This window comes from Trichoderma reesei (assembly GCF_000167675.1).
Source record: "Trichoderma reesei QM6a unplaced genomic scaffold TRIREscaffold_10, whole genome shotgun sequence".
NCBI classification, from domain to species: Eukaryota; Fungi; Ascomycota; class Sordariomycetes; order Hypocreales; family Hypocreaceae; genus Trichoderma; species Trichoderma reesei.
Genome location: NW_006711157.1, coordinates 119,723 through 140,865, shown reverse-complemented (window position 1 = coordinate 140,865; position 21,143 = coordinate 119,723). Strand labels below are relative to the sequence as shown.

General features: G+C 36.1%; 1 protein-coding gene across 1 annotated transcript; it reads left to right on the top strand.

The window, feature by feature from the left end:
* Positions 1 to 18,652: 18,652 nt before the first annotated feature.
* On the top strand, positions 18,653 to 20,629 carry TRIREDRAFT_121986 (uncharacterized protein). The gene is made up of 5 exons (XM_006965702.1): positions 18,653 to 18,821; positions 18,900 to 19,366; positions 19,432 to 19,471; positions 19,527 to 19,956; positions 20,059 to 20,629. Exons 1-5 carry the CDS (start codon positions 18,750 to 18,752, stop codon positions 20,529 to 20,531), a joined length of 1,482 nt encoding a protein of 493 aa, XP_006965764.1. The 5' UTR covers positions 18,653 to 18,749; the 3' UTR covers positions 20,532 to 20,629.
* Positions 20,630 to 21,143: the final 514 nt, after the last annotated feature.

Sequence of the window (21,143 nt, the reverse complement as noted above, 5' to 3'; positions counted from 1 at the left end):
GGCAGGCATTCAATCGCATACAGCCCTCGCATAGAGCTGCCACTATTAAACACTGCTTTTATCACTATAACACTTGAGGCCATCTCAAGACATGGCAATCCACTTTCTGCACCAATTGAAACCCCAATTGCTCTCGCACGCCATCGAAACTACAGCCGCAATGATCGCTCACTTTACCGTTTGGCTCTTTTGTTAGTTCTCTTTTCACACGATCTGAATTGACTGCTCGTTTTCCCCGTTCTTTTTTTCCGCCTTGTCGCGCGCTCGGCTTCCATTTCAAGGCCCCGAGACGTTCTAGAGTTCAACAGAGCGGCGCCCTAAATGTACTCCATGCCAAGAATGTCAATTGCCGGCAGTAACAATAAGCGACGACGAAGCATCTCCGACTTCCGACATATCTGTGACGCCAGAATGGCTTTTTTTTGCAATTGCCAGAGGCAGAACAGGCTGCGGCTTCATAATGATAGGGGGGACAATTTCGGATACATGCATGTTAGGTAGACATCCGAGGTGCTTATCAAGAGCGATCTGGTCCATCATAGAAATTCCATTCCAGAGGCTTGACGAACACATGGTTACTTTCCCTTGAATGTATCCTACGGTTGAGGGTGCAATGACAATACAAACATGAGTTCCAAAGAGCGAACGAGGAGACTTATCCGGGCTTTCAAGGTGGGTAGTTACAACGAAACCCCTTAACGACGATGATTCGTCTCCTAGAATAAATCTGCCAGTTCCCAGATGAACGAACAGTTTAAAATGGACCCTATAAAAGAAGCGAGGCGTCTGCAACTACTTCATACTGGCGCATAGTCGAGCAAGAACTCACTCATGACCTGGTAGGAACTTTGATAAGAGAGCTCTTCTTTCTCTTTCTTATAAGGGAGTGAGTGAGCTTGGAGGTCTTTGTATGACCCTAAATTAGCAGCGAATGGTGCCTCGACGAGTTGTTGGGTCTCGAGTCTCTTATAGCGTCCAAAGGTGTGTCGTCTTGCTAACGATTGACCTCGGGTCTCTGTAAGGACATGCTAGTGAAACTTTTAAGATAGTGACGCCTGATAGCAGATGGGCTGTCCGCTGACCGAAATTCCTCCCCCTTGGAGACGACTGTCATGCCAGGAGCTTTCAATACAGGGCCTTTCGCCAACGCAGTGAGGGGCGACTGTGACCGACAAGCGCAAAATACTTCTAATTGCGAAGCTGAGGGCTGAATTCGGGATGTGGCAAGGCTGTGTAAAGAGGGAGAAAGCAAACACATTGGACGCCAGAAGCAAACTGCTAGAATCTCATCCACCTCTCGCCTTATATTAATCTACCGCGAGCTTCATTGAGCTTTAGTCATGATCTGTGTTCTCATTACATTACAATGGCCTGCTCCAGTGACCGTTACCCGCCTGCCAGGCAATCAACAACAACTCCATCAGAGTGGCTTCTCTTCTGCTTTGTTCCATATGTTCGACCCAGTGGCGCGTCTCGGCTGGGGCGTAATTCATTGCGGGCGGCGATGGGGAAAAGGCAATAGTTGACGTGCTAGAAACGGTCAGGATCTCTGCCTGATTATCTGCGACAGACGACATTCTGAAGGTATCTCGGGAACGGCTTGGCTATCCAGTATCCCAGCAGGTTAGTAGTATCTTCTTACTGCTACTGCTGCTACTGCTGCTAGGTATATCCAGATAGGATATTTCCAGGTTACTTATATACTCTCTGCTACTATTGCTCCTTTCTTCTAATCTTAGTACAAGCGCCGCTCCTTTCAGATTTCGCCTGGAAAACACCTACCAATCTGTAAAACGCAAGTGGTGTATTTGTCCCTGCTTTTACCTATGTCTTGATCTCCTTCTTATCTACATAATCCCCTTCTCAATATCCTTAACCATTGGATCTATTCCCATTTTTCAATAAAGTCCCTTGATGAAGGTAATACTATCCTATTAAATAGGTATGCAGCTCCCCACCTATTACATTTATCAGCCTTTTGCACTTGCTTTCGAACTTTCTCCTCTGCCCTTTCGTTCTCTGCTAATAGAATGCTAACAGACTTGGCATAATATGCAGCTTTAGCAAGCCTCTTCTCTTTCTGAGGTTGTCTTTGCAAGCTCTGCATTTCCTCTCGTACTGCCATAGTCCACAACTCGGTTCTGTTCCTAGCTATCCTCCTTAAAAACGCAGTTCCGTGACATTCATTTACTTCTCTATCAGATAACAAAGGGATCGAAATAAATAATCAGGGCACTAGACTTAGTGGTTATAACAGATAACAATAAGTGTATATAATCTAACTAAAAGTGTAATACAGAAACTAAGCTAGCTAGGGTGTATATAAGGGTAGAGGGAACACTTATATTTATTTACTGTTAGGTAACCTTATACATAACCTGCAATATCCCTATTATAGAAAAAGCATAGTATCCTTACTATAAAGAAAATATAAAAAAGGAAAGAATTTATATAAAATGCATATAATAACTCTATATATATAGCAAAGGGTTCCCTTTTATCCTAACCTTAATCTATCTTCTATATATTATTTTAAGTCTATTATTTACTAAAAGGAGTCCTTAGGTTCTGCATTATTATTAGTCTAGGTCTAGGCCTTATTTATAGTTAGTGTATTATAAGGATAATCTACTAGTTCTACTAGATTAGCAGCTAACTTATTTAAGGTAGGGTTATCTTTATTAGTTAGTGTTCTTAAGGTTAAGTTAGTAATTACTACTTTAAGGGAAGGGATATTTATAAATATAGCTAGCTTATTAGCATTAGGAATATTAAAAGCACTAAGGGACTTAGATAGTTTACTAGGCATAAAGGTAGTGTCTTTATTAAATGTTATCTTCTAGCTATTAGTGTTTAAGGCTATGTCCTTATTTAACTGTTATCTTTAAAGTTATTATAAGGCATGTCCCTTCTTTCTGCGCTTTATGCAGGCCCTGTTTTATTATAAATTTAGGCCTTAGGTTATAGCTAAAGGGGCGTTTTTAACTTTACTAGGTATTAATTTATCCTTAGCTTTAATAGGCATAGAATTATCCCTAATTTCTAAGGATGCTAGCTTATCCTTAATCTTAAAGAGTGCAGAATTATTATAGCCCTTAATAAATATAGCTGCTTTAAAGGAGACCTTATTATCTGCGAGTTCTTAAGGCTTAGGGTTTTTATTAGGCGGTTAAGGCTTACTATTACTATAACTAGACTTTTTTATTAATTAGCGAAAATTAAATGCAATTTAATATTCTGCTTAAACTTAGGCTAATTATTATTAGGCTATATGTCTTTAGTTCTTAAAGTAAATAATCTTCTTTCCTTAATTATTATTAATTCTAGCTATAAGGAAGATAAAATAGTATATATTATTTAAAGGGCAGGTAGTATTTATAAAGGCAGAGGCCTAGGGATAGTAGCATTCTGTATAGTTACTAATATAAAAAGCATATATAAAGTATTCCCTGCAGCAGTCTTAAGTATAACTAGGTTAAAGATAATAAGTATAGAAAAACTTCTAGCCTATAGTAAGAATAATATAGCCTTATTTACCTAAGTATTATATTATATAAGATAGTGCAGAGGTATACTTTAGTATAACTGCCTTTTATTTTATAATAACTATAAGCATGCAGGCGCAGGTAGTTATTATAGCTAAATAATATTTATTTATTATAAAACCAGGCTGTTTTAACCTTACTAAATTATAAATAATAACCTCTGCCTAATAGCTAGGAGAGTTATTAATAGTCTAGATATTAATAAAGTCCTAAAGTATATCTTAGTTTAGGATTATATTAAAGAGTTATTAAAGGAGTTGCTTTTACTAACTATAGCCTATAATAATTAGTATCTTAGCCTAGCTATAAGTCTTTAAATTAGCCTTAAGGTTGCATATAAAGTTAAATATAGACTAAAGCAGGGCAGTTATAACTATATAGGAGACCAGTTTTATAATATACCTTGCATTAACTAGGTTTATAAAAAAGGTGCTAAGCTTCTCCTCCTAGCTATTAATAATATTTATAAAAACTATATTATATTTAGGTATAGTATCTTAAAATAGGCTATTTTAGCATTTAGCCTTTAACTACTTATAAATTACTAAAGTGTATTAGTTTTATTTATTAATAATAGACATTTAGTCTTAATAAAGGTAAATTTTTGCCTATTTATGCATATTGCTAAACGCTTAGTAGTTATTTATAAGAATAAAGTTAAGATATTTAGCAGATTTAGTATATTATAGCAGGCTATGTCTTTACTATTATATAAAAACAGCCTTATAAACTTAATTTTAATTAGCTATAGTATAAAGCCTAAATTATTTACTATCCCCTATTTAAATTACAGGAATAGTTAAGAAAGCTAAGATTAATATAATACTAGCTGCCTTAATTATACTGCCTGCTTTATTTATAATAATAAATAATAAAGTAATATTAAAAGCTTAATTAGTAAGGATCTTTATAGCAGCTGGCGTGCTAAGTATTATATATGCCTAAAATGCAAGTTAAATAAGGAGTTAATAAACTTCCTTTATATAGAGTCTCTGGTTAGTTATAAATGCAGTTAGGGATAATACCTATAAGGCCTAGGCTTTAGCTAGTATAAGGGAGAACTTAAGGTCTGCTTCTACCTTAACTTAAATCTATAAAGAGGCTAATATTAAGTTATACTCTAAACTATATTCTATTTAAAGGAGATTATAGTAGTTATTAAGGTGCTTAATAATTTCTACAGCCGCTTAAGATGCATTTGCAGATATAGTAAGGGTCTTAAAGGTTTAGGGAATAGAGGCTAGGAGAGCTTAGAATTCCTGTTTAAATAAGTAGAAACATATAATGCATTTATTAAAATAATAAGCTGTTAATCTTTCTACTGCATTTATTACTTAGGCGTTCTATAATGCTATTTATAAAATAAGACCTAGGTCTTATAGCAGGCTACTAATAGCTAGCTACTAAGTAAAGCTAGTTAACTTTATTTATAAATCCTTAAAATAAAGACTAGTAAGTAAGTTATTCTAGTTAGATATAGGTTATTTAGCTAAAGCAGACTGCAAAGTGGTTTATTCCTCTTCCTTAGCAATCTTAGTTATAGGCAGTATATAAAGAATAAGCAGTCTTTTTATACAGCTAATTATATATATCTAAGCATCTAAATAGTCTTTAAGGTAAGGAACTATAAGGACTTCTTATTCTTAGCTATTAAGTAAGGCTGCTATAAGTAATATAGTAAAGGTAGACTTGCCTAACCCTAGTCTACTAGTATAAAATGCTTAGCTTATATATATATAGTAAAATGCTTTTATAGCATTTATATATTAGCTAGTAAGATGCCTTTTTATAACTGCCTTATAAAGACCTGTAAATATTTAGGTAAGGTTGCAGGCATTTAAGAAGAAATAAAGACTAAAAAAGACTATATAGTCCTACTACTTAGCTTTAGGTATATTTAAAAGGAGGGCGTTAAGTTTAAAGATTGCCGCAGCCTTTAGCGCATAGGTTTTATTATCTACCTTATAGTTAATGCAGATCTGCATTTTTCTACTAAAGGAGGGGAGATTTTACTAATATTAAGGCAGACTAAAGGGGAAAGCCTTTTAATCTAGTTTTAGGATTATAAGAGGTACTTAAAAACTATAAGGCTAGTTTAGTTACTTTAAGGCAGAGATATAAAAAAGCGTAATATCTGCTATAGCTCTTACTAGCAGGAGAACTTATAGTTCTAAAAGGGGCTAGCTGTATTTTTAATTAAAACCTAAGCAGTATATAACTATATAATTAGCTAACTATGCCTAAATCCTTTATTAATATTTAATATCTTTTTTAGTGGACTATTTATAAAGCTGCAGGGCTACCTTTCTAGCATTATAATATTATTTAATATTATTATTAGTATTTAATAAAGCTGCCTCTGCTTTTAGGGAGAAAGCATTAATATAGCTTAAGATCCTTATAAATGTAAAGTTAATATAAGCGTTTTTAGTGACTTTGCCTAGGTTATACTTATTTTATAATAGTGCATTATCTTTATTAATAGTAGCGACTTTCCTAGTAAGCTTCTATTTCTAGTCACCTGCTTTCCTATTTTTAAAATCCAGTTTTATATTATAGGCCTTATTCTTAATAAAGGCCAGGGCTTTATTAAGCGCTAATATTATTTTCTTAACTTATTCTAAAGTAAGCTTTCTTAAAGGCAGGGTGTAGATTTTCTAAGTAATTACTGTATAAATATAAATATAAGTACTAACATTAAGGAGAATATTGCAGTGCTTTAGTTACTTAAGGGGGATAGAGACTAGGAATTTTATTAATATCTTAATTGCTTTAATACTATAGGTCTTTTTATTACTAGCGTCTAGTTACTAGTTTAAATTAGGCAAAGGCAGCACCTAGGCATTTATCCTGGTTTATTTATAGGCCTTAGAATTTAAATAGAACTAATAAGCCTTATTAGCTGCGCTAGTAATAAGTAAAACTATATGTTTATAGTAGCTAGGGAATATAGTAAGTGCAGGTATAGACTTCTTATACACTCTCTTAATATTATTAAGATTAATATTCTTATAGCTAAGATTATTAATATTATTAAGCTGCATATACTTTATAATAATTATATATAGGTTATAGTATAGATCTGCAAATAGTAAGGGCCCTTAGTAAAGCTTTTAATTAACTATAGGAGGAGAGAAAAGAAACTACTAAGCGCTAGATTTTAATAATATCTAGGACAGGATATACTAAATAGTTTAAGTAATATAGCATATATTAGTTAAGAAGGTCTTAAAATAAGTTTAAAACTGTAGTAGAAATAAAGTGGTAATAGCTAAGGGCTTAGCTTTTATATTAATGCAAATTAACTAAGTGTTAATAACTAACATATAGTTATAAAGGGAAGTGTTAAGAGCTAAGCTATTAAATTATTTAATATATTCTGCATTTAATTTACTAGCTTATATACTATTTAAGGAGAATAGTTAGCTAAAATAAAAGTTAATAAAATCCTTAATAATAGTAAACTTATTAGCTATAGGAATTTTAAGGAGATTAGCTACTATAATATTATAAATTACTATAGGGATAAACTTTAGGCTATGCTAAAGCTTAAAGTATACTATTAAAGAGGTAGTAGAATTAGGGCTAATATTAACTTAAACGCTAGTATATAATTTAAAAGCAACACTCTAACCTAAATATTAAATATAATCTTTATAGTATTTAAGAAGAGAGAGACTATTAATAAATATAAAGCAGTCTTAAACACTTAAAATAGTAATATAAGTGACTAACTAATTTAGTAAAATTAGTTTAAGGGGTTCCTTAATAATGTTAAGAACCTTATCTAGCTTATTATATAAGTCGCCCTAGTCTATAGCTTATATTACTAGCTTACTATCTTAGGCTATAGTAGATATTACTAACCTGCAGCTAGTGTTAGATAATAAACTACCCCACTTAAATATATCTTATTAATTTAAAAGATATATTGTAAAAGCTAAGACTAGGGTTTAAGCTGTTAGATATAGTAATAAGAATAGCATATCTTATATATTAAGTGGCTTATATAAGTTAGGTAGTTAAGGTATATAAGGCGGTTAGTAAGTAAGAAAAAAAAAGGGTATAAAGGGTGTATATATTAAGTGACTATTATATAAGAGGAAAGGAAAGAAATATAAGAATAAGTAGGAGGGGTAAAAGTAGGACTTTTTAAAAAATTTTTATACTAAGGTTTAGGGCTAGGGTATATATATTTATATATAATTAAATAATAATAAGATAACTAAAATAGTATAGCCCTTAAAACTCCTAGATAAAGGTAAACCAGGCTAGCAGGCCTTCTTAAATTTATATATTAAGCAAGGGATGTTTATAAGTAATTATATATATAATTCCTAGGTAAAGTTAGGATAGCCTAGCTAGTATACTTTATATTTAATAATGCTATTTTAAGTCCTTTAATTAGTAATCTTATTAATAATATACTTATTAAGACTATTAGTGTAAAGCGGCCTAGGGGGTTCTGCTAGTTAAGTTACTAGTAGGACTGGTTTAAGGTGCTTTATGCTAAACTTATCCTTTTATTAAAGATAGGTAGAGAGTTATAGCTTATAATGCAGAGGGCTAATCTTCTTTATAATTTAGAAAGGACTAGCGCGCTTATGCAAGAGCTTAGTTTAATTTTAAAGGTAGTAGCCCTAGTTACTAGGCTTAGCTAGCTTAATATAAACTAGGTTGCCTTCTTATAGCTTAGGAGGTGTGTTATATTTTCTATTATAGTATGTCTTTATATAGGCTACTAATAGCTAAATAGCATCCTAGGCATTATAATATATATTCTAATAGTTAGTTATAAATATATATAGGTTTATAGCTTAATATTTAAGAAGGAAGTAAGCAGCCTTAACCTTATAAAGGAGCTTAAATAGGGTGTATATAGTAGTTAAGTAAAGAGCTATATTAGTATAATATATAATATAAGGGAGCAGAGTAGGCTAATAACTTTAGTTATATTTAGCGCTAATAATAGTTTATAAAGCTAGGATAATTATTTAAATAGTTCTTTTAAATTAGCTATTAGCTTATTAGTAGTATGCTATAAAGGTCTATAAGAGAACACCTGCTGCTATATAAAGAGATTGCTAAAGGTATAAGATTAACTTAAGGTCTATATTATATATAAAAATAAACAGCATACCTTAATCTAGATATATATATTCTATATAGGCTTAAGCCTAGTCCTCTACTAACTAATCCTCTTATCTAATAATATACTAAATAAACTTAGTAAACTTATTTATAATAAGGAGAATTACATTATATCTATTAAATAAGATTAAGAGTTTAGTTATAAAGTTAAGGTAAAGTATAGATAGTAAGGCATAAGGAGTATCTACTAGCTGCATATCTTTATAAGGATATCCTTAGTAAGGCTTTGCCTTTTAATATTTTAAACACTTATAAATATATTAATCTAGCTTATAATATATATTATAAAAAAAGAATATTTCTCTAACTATATAAAAGGCTTAGTAGGCTCTTAAGTAAATGTAATTATTATAAACTATTTTAAAGACTTTAAGAACTATAAATATAAGGATATATAACTAGTAGAGATTATTAGCTAGGTAGTATAACAGACTAGTAGGCTAATGCAGTTTAAAATAAAGAAGGCAGGCTAATTCCTTATTAGTAATTTAGGTCTAAATAGTCTTATAAATATGCTAGAAGGTTAGTTTAAAGCTAAGCTTAGTAACTAGATAGGAGCAGAAATTATTATTTAGGAAAAATGCTAAATAGTTATTATATATAAGAGAAAGATCCTTATTTAAAGGGGGTGTAGGAGGTAATTGCTAGGCTAGGTCTAGGACTTAACCTATATCTAGCTTAAGGGCGTGTTATAAAGGGGGTGTTTATAGTAGTGCTAGAATAGGCAATTCTGCTACTAGGGGATAAAACACTACTAAGACTAAGGGGGGTAAGGTAATAGTAACCTCTGCTACTAGTAGGTATAAGACAGGGGGGGGGGATAAAGGCATAGGCATAGGCTTTATAGCCAGGTTAACCTTAACAGGTGGGTCCCTAGCTGCTTTTGCCTATATGCAAGTTATAATAAGTATTATCTTATAAATAGGTTTATTATTATTATTAAGTATAAACTGCATAGTATATAGATTGTAATCTAAGGCTATTAGAAGGCAGATAGATATAGGTTTATTATTATTTAAGGGACTAGGGTAAGGGTTATTAACTATAAGCAGTCTAAATAGTGTGTTAGCGTTAATATGCTTTTTTCTAGCGCAGTAAATAATAAAGATCTACATCTTTTATTTTTTAAGAAAAAGACGCTAGTTAACTAGCTAATACTTACCCTTAAGATAGCCTAAGCTAATGCTCTAGAAGTAATTATAAATTACAGTATAATCTATAATAATATTAATATAAGCATAGTTAAGGATATACTAAAGCTTTTACAGTGCCTACACTAGTGCTGCTATTTTAAGTTTAGTAAATCTATAATTACGCTCTGCGCTAGTTAGTAATTTAAAAAGGAATAAGATTAGGTATAAAAGGCTATCCTATAATTAGTATAGCGCTATACTAAACCCTTTTACTTTACTTTTATTTATATAAATTTTAAATAAAAGGTTATAGTCTAGGTATGCTAGATTTATAGCATTATAAAGTTTCTCTTTTAGGGTTTTTTAAGCCACTATAGCCTATTACTAGAGTTCTTTATATTCCTAGTTAACCTTAGTAATATGCTCTCTCTCTTTTTCCTAGTCCTTAGGATTATTAAATAAGGCAGGCTTCTTTAATAAGGGCAAATATGCTTATGCTATAAAGGTTATCCTCTTAAGGTAAGTGCAAGGTGCATTATAAAAACTAATAGCCTTAAGCTTTTAAAGGGGTTCTATATAAAAAGCATAGTAGTTAATAAAATAGCAGTAGTAGCCTATTAGGCTAATGCTAGATTCTAGATTATAAAGGTTTTATAATAGCGCCAGGTTATAAATAGCATTAGTTTTTTCTTTTAAAGTGCTTAGGCCTAAGCAAGATACTTAGTGTCCTAGGGCTTAAAGGCTGGCCTAGGTAAAGTAACACTTTTTAAGGGATATAGTGCAGCCTAACTAGGCAAGGATATTAAGGATAATATCCAGATGCTTAAAATGCTCTTTTACTATCTTAAAATAGATAATAATATTATTAATATAAATAAAAATAAACTTCTATAAGTATTAGCAGAATATAGTTTTTATATAATACTAAAAAAAGGCTAGACTAGTAGCTAAACTAATAGTGCTAATAGTAAGTTACTTATAACCCTAATAGGGCATAATAAATGCCATTTTCTATTTATTTTCTAAGGCAATAAGCTATTAAAAAAAGCCTTTAGTAAGGTTAATAATAGAGAAAATAGTGCTACTATATAAATAATTAAAGATATTATTTTATTAAGGTAGCGGATAGGCGTTAAGTTTAAGCTTAGAGTTTAGATATTATATATTAATAACTAAATGCAGTTTTTAGTTATGCTAGACTATAAAAGCTAGTAATACTATAAGGCTAGGTTAACTAAAAGGGATATTTTTAATAACTCTGTCTGCCTTTAGTGTATTAAGGAGGCTATTTATAGCTTCCTTATCTTGCCTAAATAGTTTAAAAAGCTATTATAAAAGGTCTAAGGTATTAACGCCTTCCTTAAATTTAATAGGCATATGCATATTATCCTTAAAACAGCTAATGCCTATATAGAAAAGATATTTATACTTATATAAAAGCTGCTAAATAACTTCCCTGCATTCTAGTCCTTAATTATTATAAATATTAGCTAAGTTAATATTAATCTTTTTCTTATTAGGATCTAGAATATAAAAGGGGTAGCTATTTAAGAAGTCTAGATATTTAGGCTTCTCTTTTATATTAGGACTAAGGAGGTTAAATAACTAGATAGCAGCTATTAGGCTAGCCTAGAATATATCCCTTTAAGTAGTAACTATAACTAGGTAAAGAGTGCTAAGGAATATACCCTTATATATATATATAGGGATAGGACTAAGGTTAGATATAAGGAGATAACTCTTATACCTAGTAATTACTATATAAGGAAGGCATATATAGGCATGCTAAAGGCAGTTTAAGTAAATACTAAAAGTAAGATAGTAACTATCTATATAAATAAAAAGGTTACTATATTAAATAAGGATATTATAGCCTTAGCTAAAGTTAATAATTACTAAATAGGCAGTATAGATAATAAGCTTTTTAAGTGTAGCTATATATTAGGCAAGATAGGTAGTAGGGATTAAATAACTATTACTAGTATTTAAGTGATTATTTTTATTACCCTTGCCTTAAAGAATATTAAGGCATTATATATAAAGAAAGGGGATACTTACTAAAAGGCTATAGGAGAGGGAATTAATAATTAGGCAGAAGGCCTTTATATTAACAGCTGCGCTATTTATAATATAGAAGTAAAGCTAAATACTTATAGCCCTAGTAGCTATAAGACTACCTTCTTTAATACTACTAACTGTAACTAGTATGCGTAAGGCATGTTTAATTACCTTAAGGAAGAAGGAGGTAAGATAGGACTTATTAACTAAGGAGATTAAAAAGCTAGTGTTAACTATAAGTTCTATACAGGGTTTAAGAGGAGAGTAATAAACAGCTTAAAGCTAGGTATAATTTTACAGTTTAAACTTAACTTAATAAATAATGCTAGAGATTTACTTAGTTAGATAAGTATAGTGTAAAGGCGGCTTATTAGCTCCTAAAGGTTTTAAATCTAGGTATATATAGGCAGTAAATAACTTTAGCTATTATTATTTCTTTTTAAGGGGTAAAGCTGCTAAGGTAGGAATAATACTAAAAGATGCAGGGGCTGTATTAAAGGGGTTAGTAATATTAAAGAGGTTAGTAAGATTATATAGTGCAGATATGTTTAAGTTAATAAAAAGAAGAGATATAGTAAATGCGCTTATAAGAATATATAGTATAAGGGCGCTAGCGCCTAAAGGCTAGGGGTTAATAGTAGGTAAGGCATCCTTAATATATAATTGCCTAGCTAGTTTATTAAACTATAGGAGGAATCTGACTTAAAATCTGTATTAGGTATAGCATTTTAATTATCTAGGTTTATAAGATCCTGCAGTAGTTTTAGAAGGGAGATAGTGCTAGGATATGCTTTAATAGCTGCTAGTTAGGCTACTAGCATGCTAGGTTTAACCTTAGCATTATAGTTACCCTGCTGGCAATTATAGTTACAGTTCTAATTACAGTCCTATTAGCTAAAGCCTCTATCTTAGCAATATCTATTATCTTAATTATTATAGCAGTAATTATAGCGTTTACTGTTATTATAGTTATTATTCTAGCAGTCGCCCTTACTACAGCAGTAGTTGCATTTCTACTTATTATTACAGCAGTAGTCCTAAGGGCAGTTCTTCTTATTATTATTACACTATCTATTATCTTATTTTTAATTAAAATGTTATATATTTTAAGAGTTAGATATGGAATTATAAAGGGCTTTTATTTTATAGGTCAGTTTATTAATATAGGAGGTAGTAGTAACTATTAAATTATAGGTTATCTTTTAATTACAGCAGGCAGTATATTTATATATAGTAAATTACTGCTAGATATTATTAATAGTATTAGGACTACTATTAATATTAACTAGCTTAGTAAGAGCAGGGTTAGCCTTTATAACTAGGCATTAGGTAATAGTGTCTTTATTAATATTACTAGCCTTAGTATAGTAAGCTATTTTATAATTTATATATATTTATAAAGGTAAGGCATTCTCTATTTTAAATAAGTAGTAAAGGTTATTAGCTTTTAAAAGGATAGCGCCTTTATTATTATAAAAGCGTTAATTTAAGAGGGTAATTTACAGGTCTAGGTTATTAACTAAACATCCCTTTATCTTAGTATTTAAGGACTAAAACCACTCTATACTATTAAAGGCAGGTGCGCTTATTAGGCCTAGGACTAGTCTTTTTAAAATAGCCTTATCCCTATGCTTACTTTAGAGAAACTTAATAATACTAAAATAGGCTTAAATAGGTATCTTAAAAGTGTTAAAGGTAAAAGTTATAACTAGTAGGTTAAGCTTATAAGGCTATTAGTCGCCCTGCTTGCCTAAGCGCGCCTATATTAAAGCCGCTATTAGTTAGTCCCCCTATTTACTTATATAGGTTTAAGCAGGGGCTGATTTTAGTTAGGGGTATTATGCGCTGCTATTAGACTAAAGGAAGCGCTAGGCGCTATTATTACTAAAGGGGAGCTGTTATTATATATCTCTGCCTATATAGCTAAGGTTAAGCTGCAGTGCTATTAAGGGGGTTGCGGCCTGTAAAGCGGCAGGCATTAAAGCAATTAAAGGGGTGGTTAGTAATAAAGCAGAGGTTAAGGCTAGCAGGGCTAAGGCAGCAGAGTGCAGGTATAGTGCATATAAAGGGGTGTAGTAAGGGTATAGCTATAGGCCTGCATATAGCTATAAAGGGCTATAAGGCAGCTAAGGCATATAAGGGGGATATATATATATTTAATAATATAAGGCGCTATAAGGGGCCTATGCCTAGGAGGACCTAGGGCTGCTTAGAAATAGTAGTAAGAATGTTATTTAACTAGTTAATATAGCAGTTAGCAGTGCTAGACCTGCAGTAAGCGCAGGCCTAAGAGGCACTAAAGGCGCTAGCTAAGATAAGGATAATAAGGCTTAAGGTAAAAACGCAGCCCTAGCTAATATATAATAGGCAGCTTTTAATACTGCAGGCAGAGCGGCTTTAAATAGCCTAAGCATTACCTAAGGCATAAGTCTAGATAGCAGGGCCTAAGGTGCAAGTCTAGATAATAAGGCTATTAAACCCCTATTACTAAAGCCTGCAGCTAGTTAGTTCTAGTTAAGACTAGAGAATGTATCCCTTAAGGCCTAGAATAGCGCTAATAGTCCTAGAAGGGTGTAGAAGGTTAAGTTATTTAATACTGCCTTTATAATACTATTAAGGAATTAATTTATAACTTTAGTAAAATTAACTAAATCTAGTAGTAAGGAGTAGCATAAATAGATATCCTTAATAAAGGCAGCCTTATATAGTTAAAGTTCTTTAAGCAGGATAGTATTATAAACTGCTTTAGCTACTGCTATAGTATTAGTTAGCAGGACTAAGTAAAGATAAAGGTAAAGCCCTATATTAATCTCCTCCTAGGCATACTGCAGTAATATAGTATTACTAATATAGGCAGCTTAAGTATAAGGGCCTAGGTTCTAGGTTAGCGCAGGGGTCTAACTAAAATCTATATAAGCAGGACTAGAGGAGCTAGAACTAGAGAGGCCTAATTTAAAGGGGTCTATACTAGTAGCGCCTAATTTAAATAAGCCTAATCTAGAGGAGCTAGAGGCAGACTATTTAAAAGCCTCCTCTAGGTTAGCTGCAGTTTAATAACTGCCTTAGCAGGGCATTATATTAAAACTATAGGGGGGTTAAACTATTCTATCTAGGGGTATAGGTCTATTTAGGGAATATATTATCCTAAAAGGATTAAAAACTCTAATATAGTTAAGGCTAAACAGCAGGCATTTAATTAGAGCTAAAGCCTAGGCTTTTAAGAGGTAAGAGATAGGGGAATTTAAGGAATTTAAACCTTCTAGCTATTACTATCTTAGGACTTATTAAGCTAGTTTACTAAGGAACACAGCTAACTAAGTATATAACTAAAGCAGTTATATGCCTAATTAACTAGGCAGTAGACAGTATATAGTAGGCTTCTTAGTTTATTTAAATAAGCCAGATATTAAAGGTGGCTGTAGTAAAGGTTATATATTTATTATTAGGGGAGTGAAAGTAAAAGTTAATATAAGTAATATAGCCTAAGAAGTAAAAAGGTATAGGCTAAAGATAGAGTTTACTAAAGCATCTCTAATTAAGGAAGGATTAAGGTTAGTCCTTGCTTTTAGGAGCCCTGTAAAGGAAAAAGCCTAGCTAACTTCTACTATAAACTATATAAGTAGGGAAGGGGCTAAAATAAACTTTAAGGCAGATCTAGGCCCTCCTAATACAGCAGGCAGCATATCTACCTAGTAAGTAAGCGCAGTAGCATTTATAGCAGGAGATACTAAAAGATATATAGCTAGTAAAGGAGTATATCTGCAGGTCTAATAAAGTAAAAAGCAAGAGCGAAAAGGGTATAAGGAGCTAGTTAGTAAAAGTATAGGCAAAAGCTTATATTATAAAGTAACTAGGCGTTAGGCTTTAAGCTGCTTTACTTTCTTTTTAAAAATAAAATATTTATTAGCTGCTTTAAGATATACTAGGCAGCTAATAGTAGGATAAATACTAACTTAGCAACTAGGCATAGGCTTAAGGAGCTAGGATAATTTACAGTAGTAAGTTATAACTAGTGCTGTAGTTAGCATAACATTAAGTAAGCTAGCATAGCTATATAGCACTTCTAATATAGAAAATGCAGAAGACTGCTATTTAATTTATAAAATAATATAGGTTTTAGAGATCTAGGGAAACTAGGTCTTAAAGCAAGGCTGCAAGGGGATAATCCTTATAAAGGAGAATCCTAGCGCTTAAGCAGGGATATAAGAAATACATACTAACTATATAAGTAATAAAATCTGTTTTAGAGGGCTAAGATTTTATAATAAAGCTATATACTAAGATTACTATAACCAGGGGTTAAGCAGTAAGTATTAGTGTAGCTTTAAGTAATTGCTACTATATTAAATAATAAAGGGATTAAAATAAATAATTAGGGCACTAGACTTAGTGGTTATAATAGATAATAATAAGTATATATAATCTAACTAAAAGTATAATGCAGAAACTAAGCTAGCTAGGGTATATATAAGGGTAGAGGGAACACTTATATCTATTTACTATTAGGTGACCTTATATATGACCTGTAATATCCCTGTTGCAGAAGAAAAGTTAATATAGGTAACGTGGCCTAAGGAGTAAAAAGGTGCAGGCTAGAGATAGAGTTCGCTAAGGCATCTCTAGTTAGGGAAGGATTAAGGTTAGTCCTTGCTTTTAGGAGCCTTATAGAGGAAAGAGCCTAGCTAACTTTTACTATAGACTACATAGGCAGGGAAGGGGCTGAAATAAACTCTAAGGCGGATCCGGGCCCTCCTAACACAGCAGGCAGCGTGTCCACCTGGTAAGCAAGCGTAACGAAGGGATCGAAACAAACAATCAGGGCACTGGACTCAGTGGTCGTGACAGACAATAACAAGTGTATGCAATCTGACTGAAAGTGTGATGCAGAAACTAAGCTAGCTAGGGTGTGTGCGAGGGTGGAGGGAACACCCATATCCATCCACCGTCAGGTGACCTCGCACGTGACCCGCAACATTCTCCTTCAGTCGAAGAAAAGCTCTTTCTCTCTCTGTTGTCGATGGATTTACAGAACTGCTGCTCCACGATCCCGAATGATATCTCTTTTCTATAGGATGGATTGCATTGGTTCCTGAGGACTCTCAATCAAAGGTTCAGAAGCAGATTGTTTTAAGGCCGGCGGCGCCAGAGAAGTGGTGAACAGTCTTGGAGTTTAATGGAGTTGCTCGATTTGTCGGGCTTCGAGCTTAACGATATTATTCATGGTCCCATTCGTCTGATGAGAAACTCTGCATCCTCTAGAATCATTGTTGATAAACCCGCCGCAGCTGCCCTTGGGTATCTTTGTTGGATATCTAAAAATCATCATTGAGTCGACAGTGCCCTGATGCCAAACAGTACCTTTAGGATTCAGAAATCTGCAAATGGCAGAGTAGCACCCCCCTCTGTCTCATACCTCCTGGATATTGTCGAGTTGGCCCACTTGATCGTCGTCTTTGAAAGATTGTACGTCGCATTTGGCGCGGCTGCCTCAAACTCGCTTCGCCATTCTGGTGTCCGTGTGGGTAATGAAGCGTTAAGATAAATAATTAAGGAAGAGAAACTTACAAACGGACTGCAGCAGGCAGTTCTTATTCTATACCTTACCTACTTTACTAACAGCATAGAAACCTGAGACAACTGTGTTTCTAGCAAGAGAAATGGTCTGAGTAAACAAGGAGATATAGTCTTGTTGAATAAGGAGAAGTGGCCTTTGCAAATAGGGGGAGATGGCCTGCATATCAATGCACTTTGCAATTCCGTCAGGACCCTCCCATGTTTATCCCAATTCCTCGAGATATGTTCTCCGTTGCAGCCCATCCCCTTATTCTTCCTGGATAGGAACGATTGAATCAGAGGCAAGATTCAAGAGAGAGAAACGCTCATTCCAAGCACTGGTTCTCAAGTGTATCACTGAGATTGGGAGACATGGGCGTATGTCAGGTATGAGTTGGTCTATCTCAAAATGCTTATCGGCATGATACCTAGGTAGCTCTAGGACACGTAGAAGCAGAAGCGAGAAGTTCTTGGTCCTACCCTGAAAAGAATATATTCACGAGGCACTCATAATCCAGACGCAGCGAGGCATTTGACCTTTTCCAGCTGCTATTCTAATTGGCCCCGGTAATCGTTGATAGCTTGACTCTTGTGATGTCAACTTCGCATTATAGGGTAATTAGTGTGTGAATCGCCGGCGGCATGTCGTGAGACTTGACTCTCTCCAACACACACCGCAACCTCATCTCAAATCTCCATACCTTATTCAGACAGCCTTGGATTTCACTCCACGCTTTCCATCTCGCTTATCACTAGCATCTCGTCCTTGTTTGTCCCCCCTTACCATTGGCCCGCCAAAAGCCTCGCTTCCCCAGAAAGCCCCGATTGCGACGCTGCCCGCGCGGGCACGAGACGCAGGAGCAGGGATTCAAGGATTCAAGGATAGCTTAGAGGCGGAATCAACTCGCAAATCTCCACTGCCGGGCAATTCTCATTCGCTCGGACATCTGCATCGTCCCTGTTCGGCAATTGAGGCCCTGCGTCTAGACGTGAAGCTGCTCCTCTTCCCCCGCATTCCTGCCATTGAGCGGTGCGACGGCGGCAACGATATCGGGCGTCTCTCTCTCTCTCTCTCCCTCTCGTCGCCGAGGCTCTCTCGCCTTTTCTCTTCTTTTCTTCTCATCTCTGCTCCTTTTATTTTTGTCTTCTTGTCTTCTTTTCAAGTCCATTTGAGAGACGCCTCTTCCTTGAGGCTTGAACTTGGGATCGGCGAGGTTGCAGCTTGTTGGCTTTGATTGTGCAATACATCGTTGATGGTGTGTTTGTATACAGCTGTCTAAAGACCATCCTTGTTACAAACGTTTCCAAGATGGATGCAAAACTGGAAGAAGCAATGGCTTCGCAAAAGGCGGATGTTGAAGCCATCACAATCTTCAAAGAAGTATGATCAATCCCCAAGCTGCTCCCTCTTCCTCTCATACGAAATGTATCAAGCAATCTAACACTCGCAATCTCCCAGGACCTCCCGCCCGCTCAAGCAGGCGTCATATCGGAAGCAGAGAAGAAGCTCCTCTGGAAGCAAGACATCCGCATCATCCCCATCTCGGCAGGCATCTACTTCCTCTGCTTCCTCGACCGCGCCAACATTGGCAACGCCAAAGTCCTCAACGTCACCACCCACGACGACCTGCAGCACACCGCCGGCATGAGCAACAAGCAGTTCAACGTCGCCCTCATGGTCTTTCTCGTTGCCTATGCCGTCTTTGAGGTGCCCAGCAACATCCTGCTCAAGAAGCTGCGCCCGAGCCGGTGGCTGGCCTTTCTCATGTTTTGCTGGGGCGTCATCACCATGTGTATGGGTGCCACCAACAGCTTCGGCAGCGTTACAGGAGTCCGATTCTTGCTTGGGGTGTTTGAAGCTGGCTTGTTTCCCGGACTGGTGTATTATATCACCTTCTGGTACCGAGACCACGAGCGCAGTGTTAGGTGAGAGACGAGTCTGCTTTGGCTTGGTTACTACAGACTGTTTGACTTATACGCGATCGGCTTAGGGTGGCCTTTATCCTTGCCTCGGCGACATTAGCAGGAGCTGTAAGTCCTTGTGCCATTCTTCGTTTGAATCTTGCCGTTTTTTTTTTCTGACCAGCGGCAATGCCTGCAGTTTGGCGGTGCCATTGCCTACGGAATCGGCCACATGAACCAAGTCCATGGCCTGGCCGGCTGGCGCTGGCTCTTCATCCTCGAAGGCATCCCGTCCTGCCTCTCCGCCTTCCTCGTCCTCTTTTTCCTCCCCGACTACCCTGAGAGCGCCACCTGGCTGTCCGAGCAGGAAAAGGACCTGGCCATCCAGCGCCTCTTTCACGAGGGCAGCAAGGGTCACCATCCCAGCATGACATGGCAAGACGCCAAGGCTACGCTCACCGACTGGCGTTTGTATGCTCACTACGCCATCTACTTTGCCGTCAGCCCGCCGTTTGCCAGCCTCAGCCTCTTTTCGCCGTCCATCACGAGCGGCCTTGGATATGTCGACCTGGAGGCGCAGCTCATGACGGTGCCCCCTTGGGCGGTTGCCTACGGTAAGTCCCCCCCCCCCCCCCCAGCTGCACAAACCACAACCGTACTGCCAGATACACTAGAAACCTGTTCTCGAAGTGGCTGACTTGACTCGTTATTCGCAGTCTGCCAAGTCTTGGTCGCGATATCAGCAGACCGCTTCAACGCCCGAGGCTATCACGCTGCGGGAGCTGCCCTCGTCGGCGCCGTCGGCTTCATCGCCTCGGCCGCTCTCCCGGCAACGTCCTACAAGGCTCGCTACGGAGGCCTCATCCTCGCCACCGCGGGCTCCTTTGCCAGCATCCCGCCGATGCTGGGCTGGCTGACGTCCAACGTCGTCAGCACCGCGTCCACGGGCCTCGCCATCGCCATCAACGTGAGCATCGGCGGAGGCCTGGGGCAGATCCCCGGCGTGTGGATCTACAAGGCGGACGAGGCCAAGAGGGGGTATCCCACGGGCCACTGGACGAATGCGGGCTTCTTGCTCTTTGTCGTGGCTGTTTGCTTGGGGCTGAGGGTGTTTTATGGGCGCAAGAACAAGGCCTTGATTGCGCATGGCGAGAGGGAGGGCGTTTCCGTGAGGCTGTACAAGCTCTGATGGACGTGGCTCCTTGATGATGGTTTATGGTTTATGAATCATGTTTGGCAACTTTTGATCTGGCGTGGCTTATACAATCGCAAGACAGCCGTATATAATCATCAATATTTGTGGACGCTGTGAGGCCTCATCACTCATGAGCGTTCCTGCTGCTGTTTCTGTCTAGGAGTCTGAGCAGATGCTTGCACAACTGAAGCTCTTGCCAGCGTCTTTTTCTTCTAATCATATGGGTTATCTCTAAGGAACCAATCCACCTAGAAGTTAGTTGTGTTATGGGTCGCAACATCTTGGTACTAATTCATGTCCCTTTAGAGTTGTGGTGTGTAAATGAATGATTATAATACTAGTACATGTATTTCCAGTCCCAACCTACAACCACCTGTGTGTGTCCTGACATGTGGGTATTTATCTGGAGGAAGACAGCCAGCGAATAACAACACTTCCAATCTCCCAGAAGGGAAGAAAACCTAGACAGCGTTCTCCAGTAGTCAAACATCACGCCCAGTGCCTCGATTAGACGATGCCATTCTCCAGTGAACCAAATCTGGGGATACATAGGGTCACCATCCGGCCGAGAAGCTCCGGGGAAGATGCATCTTGCAGACAAGACGC